The sequence below is a fragment of the Phocoena sinus genome, chromosome 14, assembly GCF_008692025.1.
Source record: "Phocoena sinus isolate mPhoSin1 chromosome 14, mPhoSin1.pri, whole genome shotgun sequence".
Taxonomy (NCBI): Eukaryota; Metazoa; Chordata; class Mammalia; order Artiodactyla; family Phocoenidae; genus Phocoena; species Phocoena sinus.
In genome coordinates this window covers 80,697,933-80,715,951 of record NC_045776.1, presented here as the reverse complement: position 1 = coordinate 80,715,951, position 18,019 = coordinate 80,697,933, and the positions used below count along the sequence as shown (strand labels likewise).

The following is an 18,019-nucleotide window of genomic DNA, read 5'->3' as shown; positions in this document are numbered from 1 at the left end:
CTGGGCATCTCCTTTTCCACTCATTCTTCCCATGAGAGGCATGGGAGGCTCAAATGCAAAGAGTCCTAGGCTTGATGTGAGTAAACCCAGGTATTAGTGCTGGTTCTGCCACCTTCACAACCATGTGACCATGAGCCAGCCACTTCCTCTCTCAGGGCCTCATTCTTTCCATCTGCAATATGGGAATGCAAATCTCTGTCCTGTTTATTGTGAGACCAATAATAATGATAGCTACTAGATACAGCACATTTACATAATGCTCTAGATAGACTAACTCATTTAATCTTTATCACTTTGTACAGTTATTAGCACTGTTGTACATACAAGGAAAACGAGGCACAGAAAGGTAAACTAACTTTCTCAAGGTCACAGAGCTTGTAAGTGACTAGCTGGAATTCACATCTAGACAGTCTGCCTCCAAGAGTAGCAATCCTAAGCACTATGTTATGCTAATGATTTCTTTATAAAGCGTCCAACAGACAGTAGGTGCTTAATAATGGTAGTGGTTGACAGCATTGTGTCAAGTGTTTTGCACGTAAGGAACTGCTGGCTTGGTTCTGTTGCCAGTCACTTAAGCCTCTGGATCTGCGACCTAACCATGGGCCAGCTTCCAGGGACACACCCCTGCAGGTGTCAGCCAGACACTCCCATATCCCTTTCTCCTCTCCCAGGGCTAGAAAACTTCCAGATGAATTTGGAGTGTCTACTTGTCTTTCTTCCTGCCTGACAGCTGCGGTGGGCAGTGCAGAGCTACTGAAGGACATTTTCTTTTGTTTCAGCTTTGATGCTGGAGATTTTGCATATCATTATGTTCGTGGCTAAGGACCTGCCATTATCTTCCCTGAGATTCTTGCACAGTTTTTGAATTTCCTAAAGGATCTGGCTCTTGGTCTGCTTGTGCTTTCAGGATGGGCTGCCCCAAGCCACCCTCTGCTTTCTCTGGGGTGAGAAGAGGGTGTCTTCTTTGCCATTGTAATTTTTGAAATACTTACCTTGATGTGTGGGTCTTTGACAATCAGGAATCAACCAGGAACCTGCTTAAGTTTTTTTTTTTTTTTTTTTTTTTTTTTTTTTTTTTTTTTGCGGTATATGGGCCTCTCACTGTTGTGGCCTCTCCCGTTGCGGAGCACAGGCTCCGGACGCGCAGGCTCAGTGGCCATGGCTCACAGGCCCAGCCGCTCCGCGGCATGTGGGATCTTCCCGGATCGGGATACGAACCCGTGTCCCCTGCATCGGCAGGCGGACTCCCAACCACTGCGCCACCAGGGAAGCCCCCTGCTTAAGTTTTTGTATATCTGCGTACATGTGTGTTTGTGGCAGGGAGAATGTGCTAAGAACATGCAAAACAGCTTTTCTCAAACATATTTAATATTCTAGTACTTTAGTTCCCAAATCCAAGGCTGATTGTTTGCTGAAAAAGTCTGAGTTTCCTGGTTTCTTGGTCTTTCATTAAGGACCACCCATAATAATATCATTCCCTCAGCTAACTCCGTTCAGGGGGTAAACACTTAACTGCTTAATTCATTATCGCTGAGCCTGAGATGGTAACAGATGCCGTTGGAACATAAGCCCCCACGTCTAATAAGGCACAGGCGCACGATGTGCTTGGAATATGGTGGGGAGAGATGGCTGAAATTTATTTTTTGAATAAAGCAATAAGCCACTAAGCAAAGCTAATATGTTTCAGCCCAGACAGAAAGACATGATCATTCAGTATTTATGTAGCAACCCATTCCTCAGTGGGACTGCAAGTTTTTACCATTAAGATTGTCAGAATTCTTCAGAGACCTACTGTATTAAGTCATTTAAAAATATCACAGACTTAAAACAATCTGAATTATTGGATTTTCTCGCTGCTCCTCAGTAAGCATGTTTGCTGTGGCAATTTCCTGCTCGGTCAAAGGTGCAGCCTACGTCAGTCAGGAAAGTACAAAAGTTCCATGCAGAATTTTTATTTGGAAGTCCAGTAGTCCCTAACAGCTGAGACAAAGTCAGGCATAAATTTAATTTATTATTTTTCTTTTAACTTCTTCTTTTCACATAATTTCAGATTCCCAGAAATGTTGCAAGGAGAGTACAAAGAATTTCTGTGTACCCTTCCTCTAGAGTCCTCAAATGTTATTTTGCATTATTTGCTATATCATTCTTTCTGTGTAGATAGATTTAGATAAATAAATAGATGCATATTACTTCTGTCTGTACTGTTTGAGAGCTAGTTGCAGACATGGTGGCTTTCCCTTTACCCCTAAATACTTCAATGTTCTCTCTGAAAATGAGGATATGTTGTTATATACCCACAGTACAATGATTAAAACCAGGAAACTAACATGATACAATACCATTATCTAATCTGTTGATTTATTCTAAATTTGCCATTGGCTCCAATTAATGCACTTTCTAGTAAAAGAAAATGCTGGATCATATGTTTTAATCGCTTGTCAAGTCTCTTCTTTCTTTTTCTTTAAATTTTTTAAATTTTTAGAAGTTTTTGTCTGCGTTGGGTCTTCGTTGCTGCGCGGGCTTTCTCTAGTTGTGGAGAGCATGGGCTACTCTTCATTGTGGTGCGCAGGCTTCTCCTTGCGGTGCCTTCTCTTGTTGTAGAGCCTGGCGCACATGCTCAGTAGTTGTGGCACGTGGGCTTAGTTGCTCTGCGGCATGTGGGATCTTCCCGGACTAGGGATCGAACCCGTGTCCCCTAGCATTGGCAGGCAGGTTCTTATCCACTGTGCCACCAGGGAAGTCCCCTCTTTTGCTTTCTTTAATCTGGAATAGTTCCTCAGTCTTTCTGTGTGTTTCATGTGACACTGACATTTTTGAAGAGAACAGGCTGTTTACTTCTAGAATTACCCCTCCATTTGGGTTTGTCTGATATCACTTCACAATTAGATTCAAATTATGCACTTTTGGCAGGAATACCACAGAAGTGGTGTTGTGTCCTTCTCCATACATCATATCAGGAGGTACATGATGTCAATTTGTTCCATGACTGCAAAGTCAGACATAAATTTAAAATAATCTTGCATCAAAACCTTGATTTGTTAAAAATTGCTTTGAAAGGTTTCACACTCGCTCCAGATTTTCTACTACAGGTCTTTAAAAAAACAGACTCAAAGACAAGAAGCTGCAAGCTTTACAGATGCTCAGGAGAAAATGTGGCCATTAAAAAAAATTGCCATGCAATAGTTATGAAATTTCCCTAAATTCATTTTGCAGAATGAGAACTGTAATTTAAACGTGAAGTTATCGAGAGCTCAGATACACCACATATCACGTGCAATTTAATCTGGCAAGGAAACAGGCCACTCGGAATTGCTAACTAGGCCTAATTCATTACATCTTGGTGAATGCTGTACTTTGGGCCTTATGAGTCTTTCAACTTGTGCATTAATATATTTACCCAGGCCTCATGGAAGATGTATGGGGATGGTAACAGAAATACTGTATCCTTGTTTAAATCACATTATGTTTTTTAAACAGCTCGAGTGATTGCTCAGAAAGATCACACCTTCTTCTGAAGCATTTATGAAACAATTATTTACATTACATTAAAAACTTTAATTGCCTTGAAGCACGTGTCCCAAGACACAGATATTGGAAAATCATCAAAAATATCCATCACGATTCTTTCTTCTTTACAACTCTTCTAAACTTTATCTTTTTTATAACCCTCTGTATTGATCTATTGTCCCAGACCAAGAGTGATGTCAGAAGTCCAAGCTGGGTCATAAAAAGAGAATATAATTTCCGATTGCTGTCTATAAAAGCATATCTTTTGCCCAGAGAAAAAGGGGGGAAATGCCCCCTTTTGGGGTGGGATTTGGCAGGGGGACATGCCAGAGAGGGAGAGTGACCCCAGGGTCAGGAGAAGTGTTAGTTATGGAGGGGGTTGGGAGGTCTGAGTTCCTCCTGGAGTGGGGGGTGGGTAGGACGTTGGGAAGAGACTGGGGACCTCTCACTTGCACAGAGGCAAAAAGAGGGATAATGTAAAAGAAATCTAGTCACCTCTATTGTCCAGCGTCCGAGAATTTGCAAAAGACCAGAATTTCCCTCTAGCTGGGCTAAAGACAGTCATAATAAAGGAGGCCCGTACTGCAAAGGACCTGGGGTCCCCAGCTAGGCTAAGGACCCCTGAATAATGATGGTAATGATAGCAGAACCCTCTGTAGTTGTTAATGATCCAGAGCTGGGCTAGGGCCCCCTCAACATATCATAACAGTAAAAGCCAACCCACTGCGTGGAAAAGGGCTCAAGAGGTTCGGTAACCCTCTTTAATAATCATAACAATAAACGGCCTCCCATTCTAAAGTTGTGAGGAGCCCATGTAATTGGACTAAAGGCTCCCGAAAATAATAACAATAACAAGAATCCCTATTGCAGAGGACCCCAGGAAAAAACCCAGTGCTATGGCCAAGACACCGCTCTGTAGTAATAATCCTAACAGTATCATAGCGTGGAAACTGCGCGCGGCAGTGGTGACATTTCCCACAACTCAGTGGCGCCCCCGGGCAGCTACCACCCGCCCTCTGGCCGGCTCCCATAAGCCCGCCGGCCGGCGAGTCTACACAGCTCGAGCTGCGGGCTGCTACCCTTGGATGCGAAGCTTAGCTGGCAGAGGAGCGGCGGCAGCCCGAGGCACGTGTTGTGTGTGCTCCGATTGCAAAAGAAAAAAAACGCATTGCAAACTATTAACTTTTTTTTTAAGTATGCAATGCCGGGAATGGGGGATAGACAGGTGCTAGGCGGGGGTAGGCGCCCCACGCGCCGGCCTCCTGCTGCCCCCCCCCCAAACTTCCCTTTGCATTGATCAGCACGTTACGTCTGTATTGATAAGTTTGCAAAAAGCCAAAGTCAAGTGCAATCGCGCGGCACACCGACCCCGGACTTGGGGGGGAGATGCAGCGAGCGCTCCGCGGGCCCGGGAGCCGGCTGCAGGCAAGGCAGCGGCGGCGCCAGCGCCTCTTGGAGAGGCTGCCTCCCCCCCCCGTCCCTTCCCATCCCATCCGCGGCCGCCTCCCCCCGGCGGGCACCGAGCTCCCCGCCCCGCGCGCTCCTCCCGCGCCCTCCGGGGGTCGGGGGGGCGCACGGCTCCCGGGCCCGGCAGCGGCGGCGGCGCGGCGGCGCCGAGGGGCTGCGGGTGGCAGGAGGCCGTGGGGCGCCCGAGGGGCCCCGAGCGGCGGCGCGCTGGGCCCGGGCGGCCGGCGGCGGCCCCGGGGCTGGGGGGAGTCCAGCCCGGATATTGAGTGCAGCCATTGAGAAAAGCCAAACTCTTGTGTGTGTGCGTCTCGAATAGCCCCCAAGATGGCCGCCAATGTGGGATCGATGTTTCAATATTGGAAGCGATTTGATCTACGGCGACTCCAGGTTAGTGCGGGCAGCACTGGCCGCGCGGCCATGGGGAACCCTCGGGCGCGCCCTGGGCGCACTGGGGAGGTACCCGGGAGGGCGGTCGGGCGCCCCAGGGAGGCGGGCGGCGGCTGCTGGGGCTCGCCGGGGCTCGACTGCCCGCTGCCCATCGATAGGTATTAGGAATTGATCTCGCCGCTGCTCTTTGTTCGGTTCAATCATCGATTAGCCGCCGCGACCATGGAGAAGCGCTAGCGAGCCCACGGCCCGGGGAGCGAGGCGGCGGGCGAGCGGCGGAGTGAGGCACGGGGAAGGCAGGGTCTGCGGTCCCAGGCAGGGGGCTGCTGGCGGGACCACCGGCAACCCCCCTTGCGCCGCACTTTGCGCGCCTCCCAACTTCGCGGCGCCCGGGGAGGCCGCGGAGCGCGCCCAGTGCCTGTCCGCGCCCGGCTTGGGTTCGGGCGAGGGAGGGAGGGAGCTGACGGGCTGGGAGGAGGAGGAGGAGGAGAGGGGGGAGGCATCCGGGGTTGGCGAGGAGGCGGCTCCGCGCCCCGTCGCCCGCCGGCACCTCCACCGCCCGCCTGGCTGCGCAGCCCGGACGCGCAGCCACCCGGGGGCCGCTGCTGCCGCCGCAGCCGCTACAGCCACCATCGCTGGACTGGCCGCCTACACCGGCAGACCTCTCCTTGGGCCGGGTTCTAGGGGTTCGTCTTTGCTTCTTGTCTTATTCCCGCTTCCGACCTCTTTCCAAGTCTAGATGGGGACGGGCGGTGGAGATGGGCCCGGGGCGCGCGCAAGTTTGCGCTCCTGCCTCGGGGGCCTTGGAGAACCGGGAGCGGAGCAGAGCAGGTGACTCCAGGCTCTCGGGCCCACAGGAACTTTTAAATGGGAAATTCCCTCGCTGTCTTCTACCTCCTGCTTTTCCTCCCCGACACTCCTCTCTTTTCTCCTTTCTCCAGCCTCTTCTTTCTTTCTCTCTCTTCTTTCCTTCTTCCTCCCTAGGGTGACTTCCTCCCAAACTCCGGCACTTTATCCCCATTCCACCTTTTTCTGGGAGTCTGTCTCCTCCAGATTTGGGGGTATTCTCTGCTGACCCAATAGGAGGCCGAGCTGGGGAGTGGAATCTCAGAGCTGCGCGCTGGAGGCACAGCGCTAGCCTCTGTCCTTTCCCAGGTGCCCCAGGACGCTCCAGACAAGCCCCCCAAACTCAGGAGTCTCACCAAGGTGCGGTGGGAACAAGGGGCAGGGAAGTGGTGCTGATAACGGGCGATTAAAGCATCCTGCCTTGGCCTTGACATTCTCAGAAGAACGGAGAGCGTCAGTCTGGAGATAAAAAGGGACCCACTTTTTTTTTTGTTTTTGTTTTTTAATCCGCCTGCAAATCTCGTCAAGTTTCTTCTGATAAGTAGTTACAGTACCCCCTTCCTCCTGGTGGCTTCCCAACCCCCCTCCTTCCTAACTCCTCACTCCCTGCAGGCCCCCTCCCTCAAAGCCATTGAGCTGGAGAGAAAATCGGGGCACTCAGGCATGCAGTTAATAACTGCAAGTGCCTTGCAATTCCAGGTCGTCACTCGAGTTGGGGCTACAGTTTGGTGGCCAGCTGAGGCGGGCAGGGCTGTGAGCTGTGCTTGCTGGTTTAAATGATGCTAAAGTGGCCTTTCTGGAAGAGTGGGGGATGGGGGGAGAGAGAGAGAGGGAGAGAGGGAGCGAACGGGAGAGAGAGAGTTGGGCAGCCACATTGGGCTTGGCACGAAGGCCAATGGTAATTGTATTCCCTGCTAATGTTTGTAAATGAGACCCGGGCACGGCTGGGGGACAGCGTCTTTATTTATGATTGATGTTCTGTAACATAAGGAATGACAAGAACGTGGCAGATGAGAGAAGAGGAACCAGAAGGGCTGGTGAAAGCCCTTTGCAGGGTCCTATTGTTATTCTGGGCTGGAGAAAATTTCCGCGGTGAGATTTGCAGCGCTGGTATTTGCTCCCGGTTGGCCAGAATGTCAGTTAACACAATTTTCATTAGATAACTCGTTTTCAATCCGGGGAGCTTGGGCTGCAACCGGGAGGTAGAGTGAGACCTGGGGCTGGATGCTGAGGGGTGGGTGCGGCTCCCAGGGCGCTGATTTCTGAGCTGGAGTGGAGGGGGTGTTGAACCTCACTCTTTTCCTTCTCGGGCTCAGGGGTCTTTTGTGGAGCTGTTGGGGTCACCCAAATCTTGATTCCAGTTGGACTGTCATTGATCTGAGAACCCTTTGTTAGGGTTTTAGAAGATGCTGAGGTGGAAAAGCAAATTTGAACTGGAAAGGATGAAGGTGGGGATGGTGGAGAGCCTCGTTCAGGTGATGGGGATACAGGGCCAAGACGTCTCCCTGCACAGGGTGTATACATAGGGTGCGGGAGGGGTGGGTGTGTTCATTAAGACAATGGCTGGTGTGTCTGGCACGAAAGGAGAAGGCTCTGGGGAAGGGGTTAAGCTCATTTACATGGATATTAAGTGTGTGGGGGGGTCCCTGTGGGAGTTTGAAAAGCTGCACACTTTTAGAGAGCAGAGAGGTAAATGTGGCAGCGGTGGCCGAGTGTAAACATTGAGGCCCTCACATCTGCTGTGATCCCCACCCTTGTCCTGAAATGTTCAGTTGTTCCCCTGCCCGGTAGGCCGACACCTCCCCCCGCAACCCCCCGTATTCTCACTGATGGCATTTTGTCGGAAACAGATTATGAGCCTAAGCACTTTTGCCTGGGATCATCTCTTGTGCATAATGCTAATGACTCCTGTGCCATACTTTTGTTTTCATTTTTTTCCCTTCCCACTTTCCTCTCCTCTGGGAGATAGCCAGAAAGGAAAACTTCAGCCGGCTCGTTCCAAGATCTGGGTAGGAAAGGTGGGTCCCCACCCCAGGCCCTGTGCAGACCAAGAGCTTTGGGCCCACTCTTCACGTGGCCTAGCTGCTTATGAGTGTGAGGTGTGTGGCTTCAATTCAGTGGTTTCACGCAGCCTAGTTGCTGAGTGTTAAAGTGGCCGAGGCAGCAAAGGAGGCCTGTGTCCCCAGGCCAGACCATGCTGCTGACGCCACCCTGATCCTGGCAAGAAAGGTGACCTTGTACCGGCCTGCGCACAGCCCTCCGGAAGTATACATTTTTCAAATATAGAAGCAGTCCGGTTATTATTTCTTCCAGTGCCATCTCTGGACACAGCGGGGCTGTTTTCCTAGGATGGAGGTCAGTCAGCAGTCTTAATGACTTGAGGGCTGATGATGGTAAAGATGCTGTGACATTTGGTACCCTACTCCAGGATCCCTGAAACTGCTTCCCCCTTTCTCTGCTTGTTCTTTTTTTTTTCTTCTGCTGCTAGCAGTCCAGGAAACGAGAAGAAAAAAAAATTCTATCTCAGAGTTGATGCTAGGCATATTTCATTTGGTTATAAGATTGCTTTATGGTGAACATTACTAATGCAGTATTTTTTATGGCTTTTCTGTGTATAATCGTCATAACTGGATTCATACCTTTGTGATTTTCTTTTTCTGCTTCACTTTGCCACTTTTTTTATGATGCTCTGGGTCCAGTCTCCTGTGATATCTTTTTTTTGTCTTCGAAGAGGGTTAACAAGAGTTGGTGCCCAGTCCAAATGCACATCTACGTTTCTTGGGAGGAAAGAGGTTGGGTGGAGGGATCATACAGTACGAATTCCGCTTGGGGTGTGAACATTTAGGGAGGAAGACTGACGGGTCGAGTGAGAGAAGCTGGACTTTTTGTAAGGAGTTTGGAGAAACTTCTGGGAAGGCTCAGTTTCTTGGCGCCTGGGAGATGGGACTTGATGGAATGTTTTTCCCTGCTCAAAGTTTAGAAAAGAGCGTGGATGTGATTAAAATATTATAACCTTATGATATTCTGAAGTGCATAAGTTTTACATATCAGCCACAGAGAGTTTAGACATCCATTAGAGCCTCTGACAGCTTGACTTATCTAAATGTGCTATCATTTAACAATGTGTCAAAATTCCTCTTTCTTTAGATGACAGCAGTAAATAAGCTATCAGCCCTGTTGGCGGAATCCTAACTTTGGAAACTTTGCTGTAATAGAATTGCTGCCGGGGTGGGGAGCACGAGCAGACCAGGCTTGGCGTGGCCCAGGCCCAGGCCCATGTGATGGCTGGCATTGGGCAAGGGCTGTGGGAGGTTGGAGGGGGAGGAAAGGGAGAGCTGGGAGGCAGAGGGTGTGAGGGGAGATTTCTAGCAGCAGCTCTGTGAACACGACGACCAAACCATCGGTCAGCCCCTGGACCCTTCCAAGTCCAGCCAGTGGGTGACCCTATTCCATCTGCCTCTCCAATTCATTGGAAGCCACACCCTGTGGGCCTTTTTTGCAGGAGCTAGAAACAGGTGTTGAGAATTTATTTAAAGAACCCAGCAGTCTTTTCTGGGCATCCCAAAATTCTGGATTCTCAACTCGACAGAAATTGCTTCCCGAAGATGGGCTCTCTCTTTGAGTGCTGGAAGAAAAACGAGCAGCGTCTCATCCCTGACCGCTTTTGCTGTTGGAGGTCTCGAAGTTTCTTTTATTAATACCTGAATTCACTGTAGAAAATCGAGAAACCACGGACAAGCCTAAAGAAGCAAATAAGCGTCTCAGTGGGTTATTTCAGATGAGCACGGTGTTATTTTGACCAGAGGGAACAGGTTTTCTGATGGTGATGGTGCTTTTTCTTTTTTTTCCTTCCTTTTTCTTTCTTTCTCCTTCTTTTTTAAAAAAACTCTTCTGTTAAAAGGTGGATTCTGTCTTCGAACTTGACATTCTGTTGTGGTAACCTTTCTTCCATCAGATGGGATTTAAAACGTGAGCACCTTGGCTGGTGCTAAATTTGGTCCTGGATGATGGTGGACATGGCTGTCCAGGAACTGTGGTTTTCTCTGTTGCTTTCTGAAAGGGCTGAATTTCTGGTGGCTTCCAGGTATCTAATTCAGAGACTGGGTCTGGCAGAGGTTGAGCATGGGAAGGGGACTGAGGTGGTGGCCTACCTTTGTTCCTGGCTTAGGAATTCAGGGTTCAGTCTTTGGTTTGATTTTTCTGTCTTGGGGGTGCTCTTTATTAATGACAGTGGCTTATATTGAAGATGTCAGGGAACATGGAGGTAGTAGATGGAGAGGAAGGGCCCCAAGAGGAGCTAAAAGGTGCAGCCTCTAGCACCCCTGGGTGAATCACCCAACATTCCAAGTGTCCCATTTCTTAATCCATCACACGGCCTAGCTGTGCACATCTGGTCTGCTGTACTAGTTGCTGTAAAGGGGAAGGATGCTGACATACTTTGTGTGCCAGTTAAACATGTTGTCTTCTAACGACCTGGGGGCCCGTTCTGGCGGTGAGGGGGAGCTATTGACCGTTTAAACAAATTTTTGAGACAAGAAATTATGTCTAGGATGGAGTTCTTGGTTTCTAAGCCTTGCAGATCCATTCACAAAAAATCATTTGTAGCGTTTTGTAGGATATGAACAATCTATTCCTGTCATACTTAAAAGTTTAAAATCCAGACTCCTTTCCCCTGGTTGTAAGGCTCCCGTAATCTGCGCCCCCTGTTATCTCTCTGGCTTCATCTCCAGTCTCTCTCCTTCTGCACACTCTGCTCCAGTCACAATGGTCTTTTTGTCCCTTAAACACAGCAAGCACATTCTTACCTCAGGGACTTTGCACTTGCAGTTCCCTCTGCCTGGGACTCTTTTTCTCCAGATCTTCCCGTGACTGGCTCCTTCTTTTCGTTTGGTCTCACCCCAATTACCTGAAGAAGCTTCCACTACCCTTTTTCCCCTTTAATGTGTAAATGTGCTTCCACATCTCTAAGGATGGTGTTTCCCTGAGGGTTTTGACCTCATAACCTTCTCAGGGTGTAGCATCTCTCTAGACTCTTTAGGAAACCATCTAGGTCTGCCATCAGGGTTGCCAAACTTTTTCTGTAAAGAGGCAGATAATAACATGCTTTAGACTTTGTGGTCTCTGTTGCAAGCACTCAGTTCTGCTACTATGGCATGAAAATAGCCATAGACAATAAGAATGAATGGAAATGGTTATATTCCAATAAAACTTTACAAAAACAGGTGGTGGGCTGGATTTGGCCTTAGGGCAATAGTTGCTGAGCCTGGTCTACTGGTCTATGTGATGGCTGTGGCATGGCCAAAGTGTTTCACTTTTCAGTTGAGAGTATTGTGGTAGATCAAACTTAGTTCTAGAAACTTGTTCCATACTCTTTCCCTCAAGAGGGAAGTACGAGGAGCCAGGATGGTGAAGGGCCCCTGTCTGGCTTCCAATCCTGGCTCCATCATCTACTGGCTATGTGATTTTGGATGGGTCACTTAACCTCTCTGAGCCTTATTTCCTTGTCTCTAAATGGGACTAACAGTAGTCTTCACCTTTTAGGTTGTTCTTAAAGATTAAAGCACTTTAAATGTGGAAGTGCTTAGCACAGTGCTGGACACACAACTGCTGTTCCGTATGTGTCTTCTTATTGTTGTTGGTATTTTTAGAGAGTAAGAGAGGGGTGAGAAAACCAAATAAGCAGTGGATCCCGGAACTTGCTGGCCTTGAAAGCTTGTTTTAGAGATTACTGGGCACTTTTTCTCTTCTCTTTTACTCCATTGGGGGCTTACTGTATTAATATATTACTAATATTGTATGTGATGGTTTATATTTTGGGAGCTCTGAGCACAGAGGTTGCAGACTGGGAGCTATGTCTGGCCAATGGATGTATCTGTCTCGATTAGTACAATATTTTAAAAACACTTTTGTGTACGTTTGTCAGCATTTAAAACATAGGAGATGTTACCTAAGAAATTCAGATGTCTAGTATCCCATATAAATCAAACGCTCTGACCACACCTGGCAGGAGGTGGAGACCTGGCAAGGGCATGCCAAGCAGAGGGAACGGTGGTGCCAAGGCCTTGGGTTGAGGGTCTGTGCTGGGTCAGGTCAGCTGTAGGGGTCATGAGGAGAGTAGCTGTCAAGGCCACTGGCTGCCTTTCTCCAGGTGCCTAGTGTCAGAAGAGGCGGCATTTCCAGAAAAAACAAAAGGCCCTTGACAAGCTTCATGAATATACATGATTAGCCCTCTGTCTCTGCTTTTCCTCAGTAGCTCAGTCACCCTCAAAGTGGGCCAGTGGCTGCCCCTGCCTTCCCAGTCCTTTCCCTATATACCCCCTCTGCCATCCTTCAGTTCAGCCAGATGAAACAGCAGTTCCAGCATATGCATTTGTCATTAAAAAGAAAGAAAGAGAGAAAAAAAAAAAATCAATCCTTCAGCCTCTTTGGCCTGAGCTGGTTGTCTGCCCGAGACGCCCGGAGCCAAGCAGTGCTTAAGACTCTCTGGGCCGCTGTCGCTCAAACTGGACGGGGTAAATGGCTCCCCAGGAACCATTACGGTCGATAGACTTGTCCAGCCAGCTGTTTGGAGTGTGGGTGCTGCAGACAGGAGGACCACAGGGGTCATCAGGGCAGCCAGGTCGAGGGCAGGTATCCCTGAGTAAGGTGGTCACTCAGAGGCCACTCTGCTGGGGGCACCTACTTGGGGTGCTTGTCCATTATGCGTGTCTGTGGGCTCCAGGTATCTGAGGGGTGTAGCGTGGGCTGCAAACTCAAGCCCTGCAGCCTCTCATTCCCAAAGACATTTAGTGAGGACTCTGGAGACACGGGGCCTGGCTCTAGTCCCAGCTCTGCCACTTACCAGCTGTGTGACCTTGGGCAAGTCACTTAACCTTTCTGAGCCTCGGTTTTCTCTTGTGTAAAATGGGGATAATAGTAGTATCCACCTCCTTAAGGATTGTGGATTAAGTGAGTTAATGCACGTGAAGTGTGAAATCCGTGCCCAGGACATAGATGTGCTATATAATGTTAATAATAATAACTGCTATTGTCCTTCAGTCTGGAAATGTATATTCACCACTCACAGTATAAGTTATAACTATAACTAATAACTGTGTAAATAATAATAAGTAAATAGCATAAATACTATAAGTAGTAATAATATACCGGAGATATCACAGTGAACCGGAAGACAGAGTGCCAGCTCTCACCCAGCCTGCAGACAATGGGGGGGTGGGTACACGTCTCATTGGACAGATGGGTGTGTAGTCACACAGGGGGATTTGATTCTGAGACAGTATGAGGCAAAAGAACTGCCTGAGTCTGAGCATTGGGGGAGCCTTCCTGGAATAAGTGATGCTTCAGCCGAGGTGTCAAGGACAAAGTCAGGGAAGAGCATCCCAGCAGAGGAAGTGTGCTAAGACCTTGAGGTGGGTGGAAAAATAGTGCATGCAAGGAATTGAAGGAAGGCAGTGAGGCTGGTCACAGATTCTGAGTGGCTCTTGGACCCACCTTAATCCTCAGTCTTGCCATCTGTCAGTTGGGAGTAAGGATGAAGCATAAAATAAGATTATTTAGCACATGTGTGGCCCGGAATGAATCTGTCTCAGTGGGTACTTAGTAAACTGTCAAACACCATAAAAGCCTTGGGTATTGCTTTTATTTTTTAATAAGGTATTCAAGCCCAATTCTTGCTCTGTTGCAAAATGCCCCCCACCATCCTCTGTTTATCTCGTGATCACGCACGGGGCAGTAAGGATTCAAATTCCAGTTCTGCTCCTTCCTAGCTGCATGCCCTTGGGCAAGTTATTTCCCCTTTCTGAGACTTGGTTTTCTCAGCTGTAAGATGGATACAATAATGGTACCTTCCAGTGGCGGCCATGAGAATGCACCTTGCAGACCTTTGACTATAGGGAGTGTGATTGGCAGGTGGCACCAGATAACTGCTCTTGGAGATCACCCCACAAGTGCCACAGCCAGGAGCTGAGTTTAGCAGGGACTAAAAGCAGACCTGTTCCTGGGACATACAGGACTCCATTGCAGGTTCCAGACTCCTCGGCAGTCTAGGATGCTTCCACAAACCAGCCAACCTACCTACCAACTTCCCTTCCTTCTTCCCTCCCTCCCTCCCTTCATTCCTTCTCTCCTTCATTCTGGCTCCCTCCTGCAGGCGCAGGCATTCATCCTGATAAATCTCTCTGTCTTGTAATCCTCCCTTTGCGTCTGCTTCTCAGAGGATTACACTTTCCTACAGGAAAGATGAAATGAGGTTTGGACATCTACCTAGGGCACCTAATACACTGGAGGTGCTCAGTTGAGGTATCTTTTATGTCTTGTTGGGAGCCTGGGGGGTGTCACTCTCAACGTTGTCTCTTCCCGGTTGCCTGTTCTTACCTGGCCCACTGTGTGATTAGGTCCCCCCTTCCCTTTTTCATCCCTCCATTATCTCTCACTCTCATTTCCTGCCACTCCTCCCCTTTTTATTCAAGCACTCTGGCCACCTCACTGTTCCTTGAACACACCAAACATTCCAACCTCAGGGCCTTTTCACTTGCTGTTCCCACTGTCTGGGAAACGCTTTCCCAGACATCTCCTTGGTTCTGTCTCAGTCCCTTCAGTCCTTTGCTTAAATATCACCTCTTCGGAGATGTCCTCCCTAAGCTGTCTTTCCAAAATAGCCTCCCCCCATTTCTTTACCACCATCTGCTTTACCTGGGGAGGGCAAGGACATAGTAAGTTCTTAATAAATATTTGGATGATGGAGTGGATGGTTACCATAGGAAGGGTGAGGCGAGGGCAGCTGCCTTGACTCCATCTTGGGGGGTGGTCCTGGGGGACCCAGCTCCTCCCAGGTCCCCAGCTTCTTTACCCATCACTAGCTCTTGAAAGTCTCTCACTCTGTGATTGGGAATTGGGCACGGGCCTCAGACTCACAGTGAACAAAGGTTTATCTTTAGCTCTGTGAGTCTCGCTTTAGAAACTGGTGACCCCAATTCCAGCCTGGGAGGTGGCTCCCATCCTAATTAATAAATCCATTAATTAATTTCTGGCAGGCTGTGGACCATCAGTGGTGGTTTGGTGGCCTCAGTCACAGACAACTCAAAGCAGGTCCCTGCAGCCGGTGAGATGGCTGTTATGGGGGACACAGATAGCCAGTTAACACGCTTTTGGACCCAGATGACATTCTTCTCCCAAAGCCTTGTTCATGGGCCCATCTGATCAACCCAGCAGGCGTCAAAGAGGGATCAAGGTCTCTGGACGCTAGAGTTGAGGGGATTTCCTGCTCAGCATCCCCTGGGACTCCTAGTTTACAGTCAGGCAAGAGGTCAGGATCGGAGTCTCCCCTTTCCTTTTGTGGTGGAAGGACTCTGTCCGGGCCTCGGTTTTCCTGTCTAAAATGGAGTTTCCCTGGGTTGTCGAGACAGATTATTCATTCATTCATTTAATGAAAATTATTCAGCACCTGCTATGTGTCAGGTGCAATGTGAGGTGTTGGGGGTGCAGGAGTGAACAAAACAGACCAAGTCCCTGCCCTCATAAAGCTTCTCTATTATAACCGTTTGGAGATGGAAGTACTTTTCTTCAAGGCTGTGAGAGGTAAAGAGCGACAAACCAATACAGACACAGCCTAGGGCTGGGCATGCTGTAAGCCTTTCCAAGATAGTGACTGTTATTAATCATTGTCTTTATTAACAACACCACCAACAATAATAATAACTGATGATGATGACGGTGATGCTGTGAGGTAGTTTGAGGTAATTCCTGTTGAATTTCGGGTGCCCTGGGGGCAGCACCTGAAATGATTTGAGCATGGGCTTGGAGTAGTCAGACCTCACTTTGGACCCTGGCCTTGCTGCTTCCTAACTGGGAGGCCTTGGGTGATTCACTAGACTTTTCTAAGTCTCAGTTTCCTCATCTGTAAAATGGGAATCATACGGAGCCTCTACCTCATGGGGACATTGTGGGGGTTTGATGAGTGGAAGCATGGCAAGTCCTTAGCACCGGGCCTGGAATATGTTCATTCCCAGGAAACGAGCAGCTATTATTACTTTTATTATTATTGTCAGGATCATTGTTGTTTGTTATTCACCTCCTGGTCCTCACCAGCCAGTGGCAAGGTGGACTAGATCCTTGCAGAGAGGCACTGGGTAGGAGGCCAGGCCTCTCCAAATGCCCCTTGGCTGGCTTTAGCAAGGACAGGCCTGGCATTTGCTTTGGAGCTTCAGAAGGAAGCTCTCTGCACAGAAAGGCCTGACAGTTCCTCTTGAACCTTTATTGCATGGTAGACAGTGTTTAGAGCCCTTGACAGATATTATCTCGTTTAATTCTCACAACACTAGGACAGGAAAACTACTATTATCCCGTCTTTACAGTTGAGCAGACTGAGGCACAGATGGTTAAGTCCAAGGCCATATTGTCAGCAAGCAGCAGAGCTTGAACTCTAACCCAGAATGCAGGTCTGTTGGCCACTCATGTCCCTGACCTTCAGTCACTAGGGGCCGGAGGTGCCTCTTCCAGAGACAGTCCCCCCACTCCCTGCTCCCCTCTCAGGGTTCCCCCACCTATATTCATTATGCTTGTGTTTTCCCCTTCGTTGTTTTTTTTTTTTTTTGCGGTACGCGGGCCTCTCACTGCTGTGGCCTCTCCCATCGCGGAGTACAGGCTCCGGACGCACAGGCTCAGCGGCCATGGCTCACGGGCCCAGCCGCTCCATGGCATGTGGGATCTTCCCGGCCCGGGGCACGAACCCTTGTCCCCTGCATCGGCAGGTGGACTCTCAACCGCTGCGCCACCAGGGAAGCCCTCCCCTTCATTTTTTTAAATATCTTAAAAGACCTCATCATTGTCAACTCATGGAAATGAATCCAGACCCACAAGCCTGAGAGGCATGGGGTAGGGTGGCAGGTGGGAGGTTATTAATAACACAAGAAAGATTCCTGTCTCCTGTCCTGGAAAATGAACACCACCCAGCCATCCGTCCCTGGCCTACCCGCCGGAGTCCAGAGCTGTGTGGCACGCCCTGCGGTTCGGCCTGTGTTCGCAAAATGAAATTCTCGGCCCGGGCTGATAATAAGCAGGTATTGATTGCTGCCTTGGTCATTATCAAGATTTATTTAGTCGATACGGCCTCCTCGATCAATAAATCGTGTCGTTGATAAAGAAAGAAGGGGATAGACTTGTAGGCTTTATTAAAAAGTTTTTTAGATATTTTTTCTTAACTGCTAAATCTTTTTTTTAACTGCTAAACCCTCTTTCCGTGGCTGTATCACCCACACTCTACATTTCATACTTGGCTCCATAAGCTCTTTCCTTTCATGGTAGAACTTAACTTATCGCTCTGGTTTCTGGAAGCAAAGACTTGGGACCCAGCTGCTTCTGGAATGGCCCCTGGGACTCAGATGTCTCCTCACTTTTCTGTCCTTCCCCCCGTGCGGGGCTGGGAGTTACTTCCTGGCTTGTCAGTACCCCATTCTCTCATTTCATCCTCACAACAACCTTTTGCAGTAGGTACTAGTGTTACCCATTTTTCAGAAGAGGAAACTGAGGCCAGAGGGGGGCCATCCATTGTCACAAAGCACTTGAATCTAGTCTGGCCAGTCTTTGCTCTGAACCTGACATGTATTCATCAAATGGCAAATATTTATCTAGTATGTGCTATGGGCCCAGCACAGTGTCAGGTGCTGGGTATAGAGTGGTAAGCTAAATAAGTTAATGTGTAATTACTGAGATAGAAAGAATGGAGGAAAGAAACGACCGAATGCTACTAAAATCAAGATGAAGGAGGAACCTGTTTATTCAGGCTAGTTACTGAGTAGGTGACATTTAGGCTGAG

General features: G+C 48.8%; 1 protein-coding gene across 3 annotated transcripts in view; it reads left to right on the top strand.

The window, feature by feature from the left end:
* Positions 1 to 5,187: 5,187 nt before the first annotated feature.
* Positions 5,188 to 18,019, top strand: part of CUX2 (cut like homeobox 2) — a 261,309-nt gene continuing 248,477 nt past the window's right edge. For all 3 annotated transcript variants that reach the window (XM_032603325.1, XM_032603324.1, XM_032603323.1), the window contains exon 1: positions 5,188 to 5,361. In XM_032603325.1, coding sequence (XP_032459216.1) covers positions 5,299 to 5,361 — 63 coding nt within the window. In that variant the 5' untranslated portion in view covers positions 5,188 to 5,298. The remainder of the gene's footprint in view (positions 5,362 to 18,019) is intronic.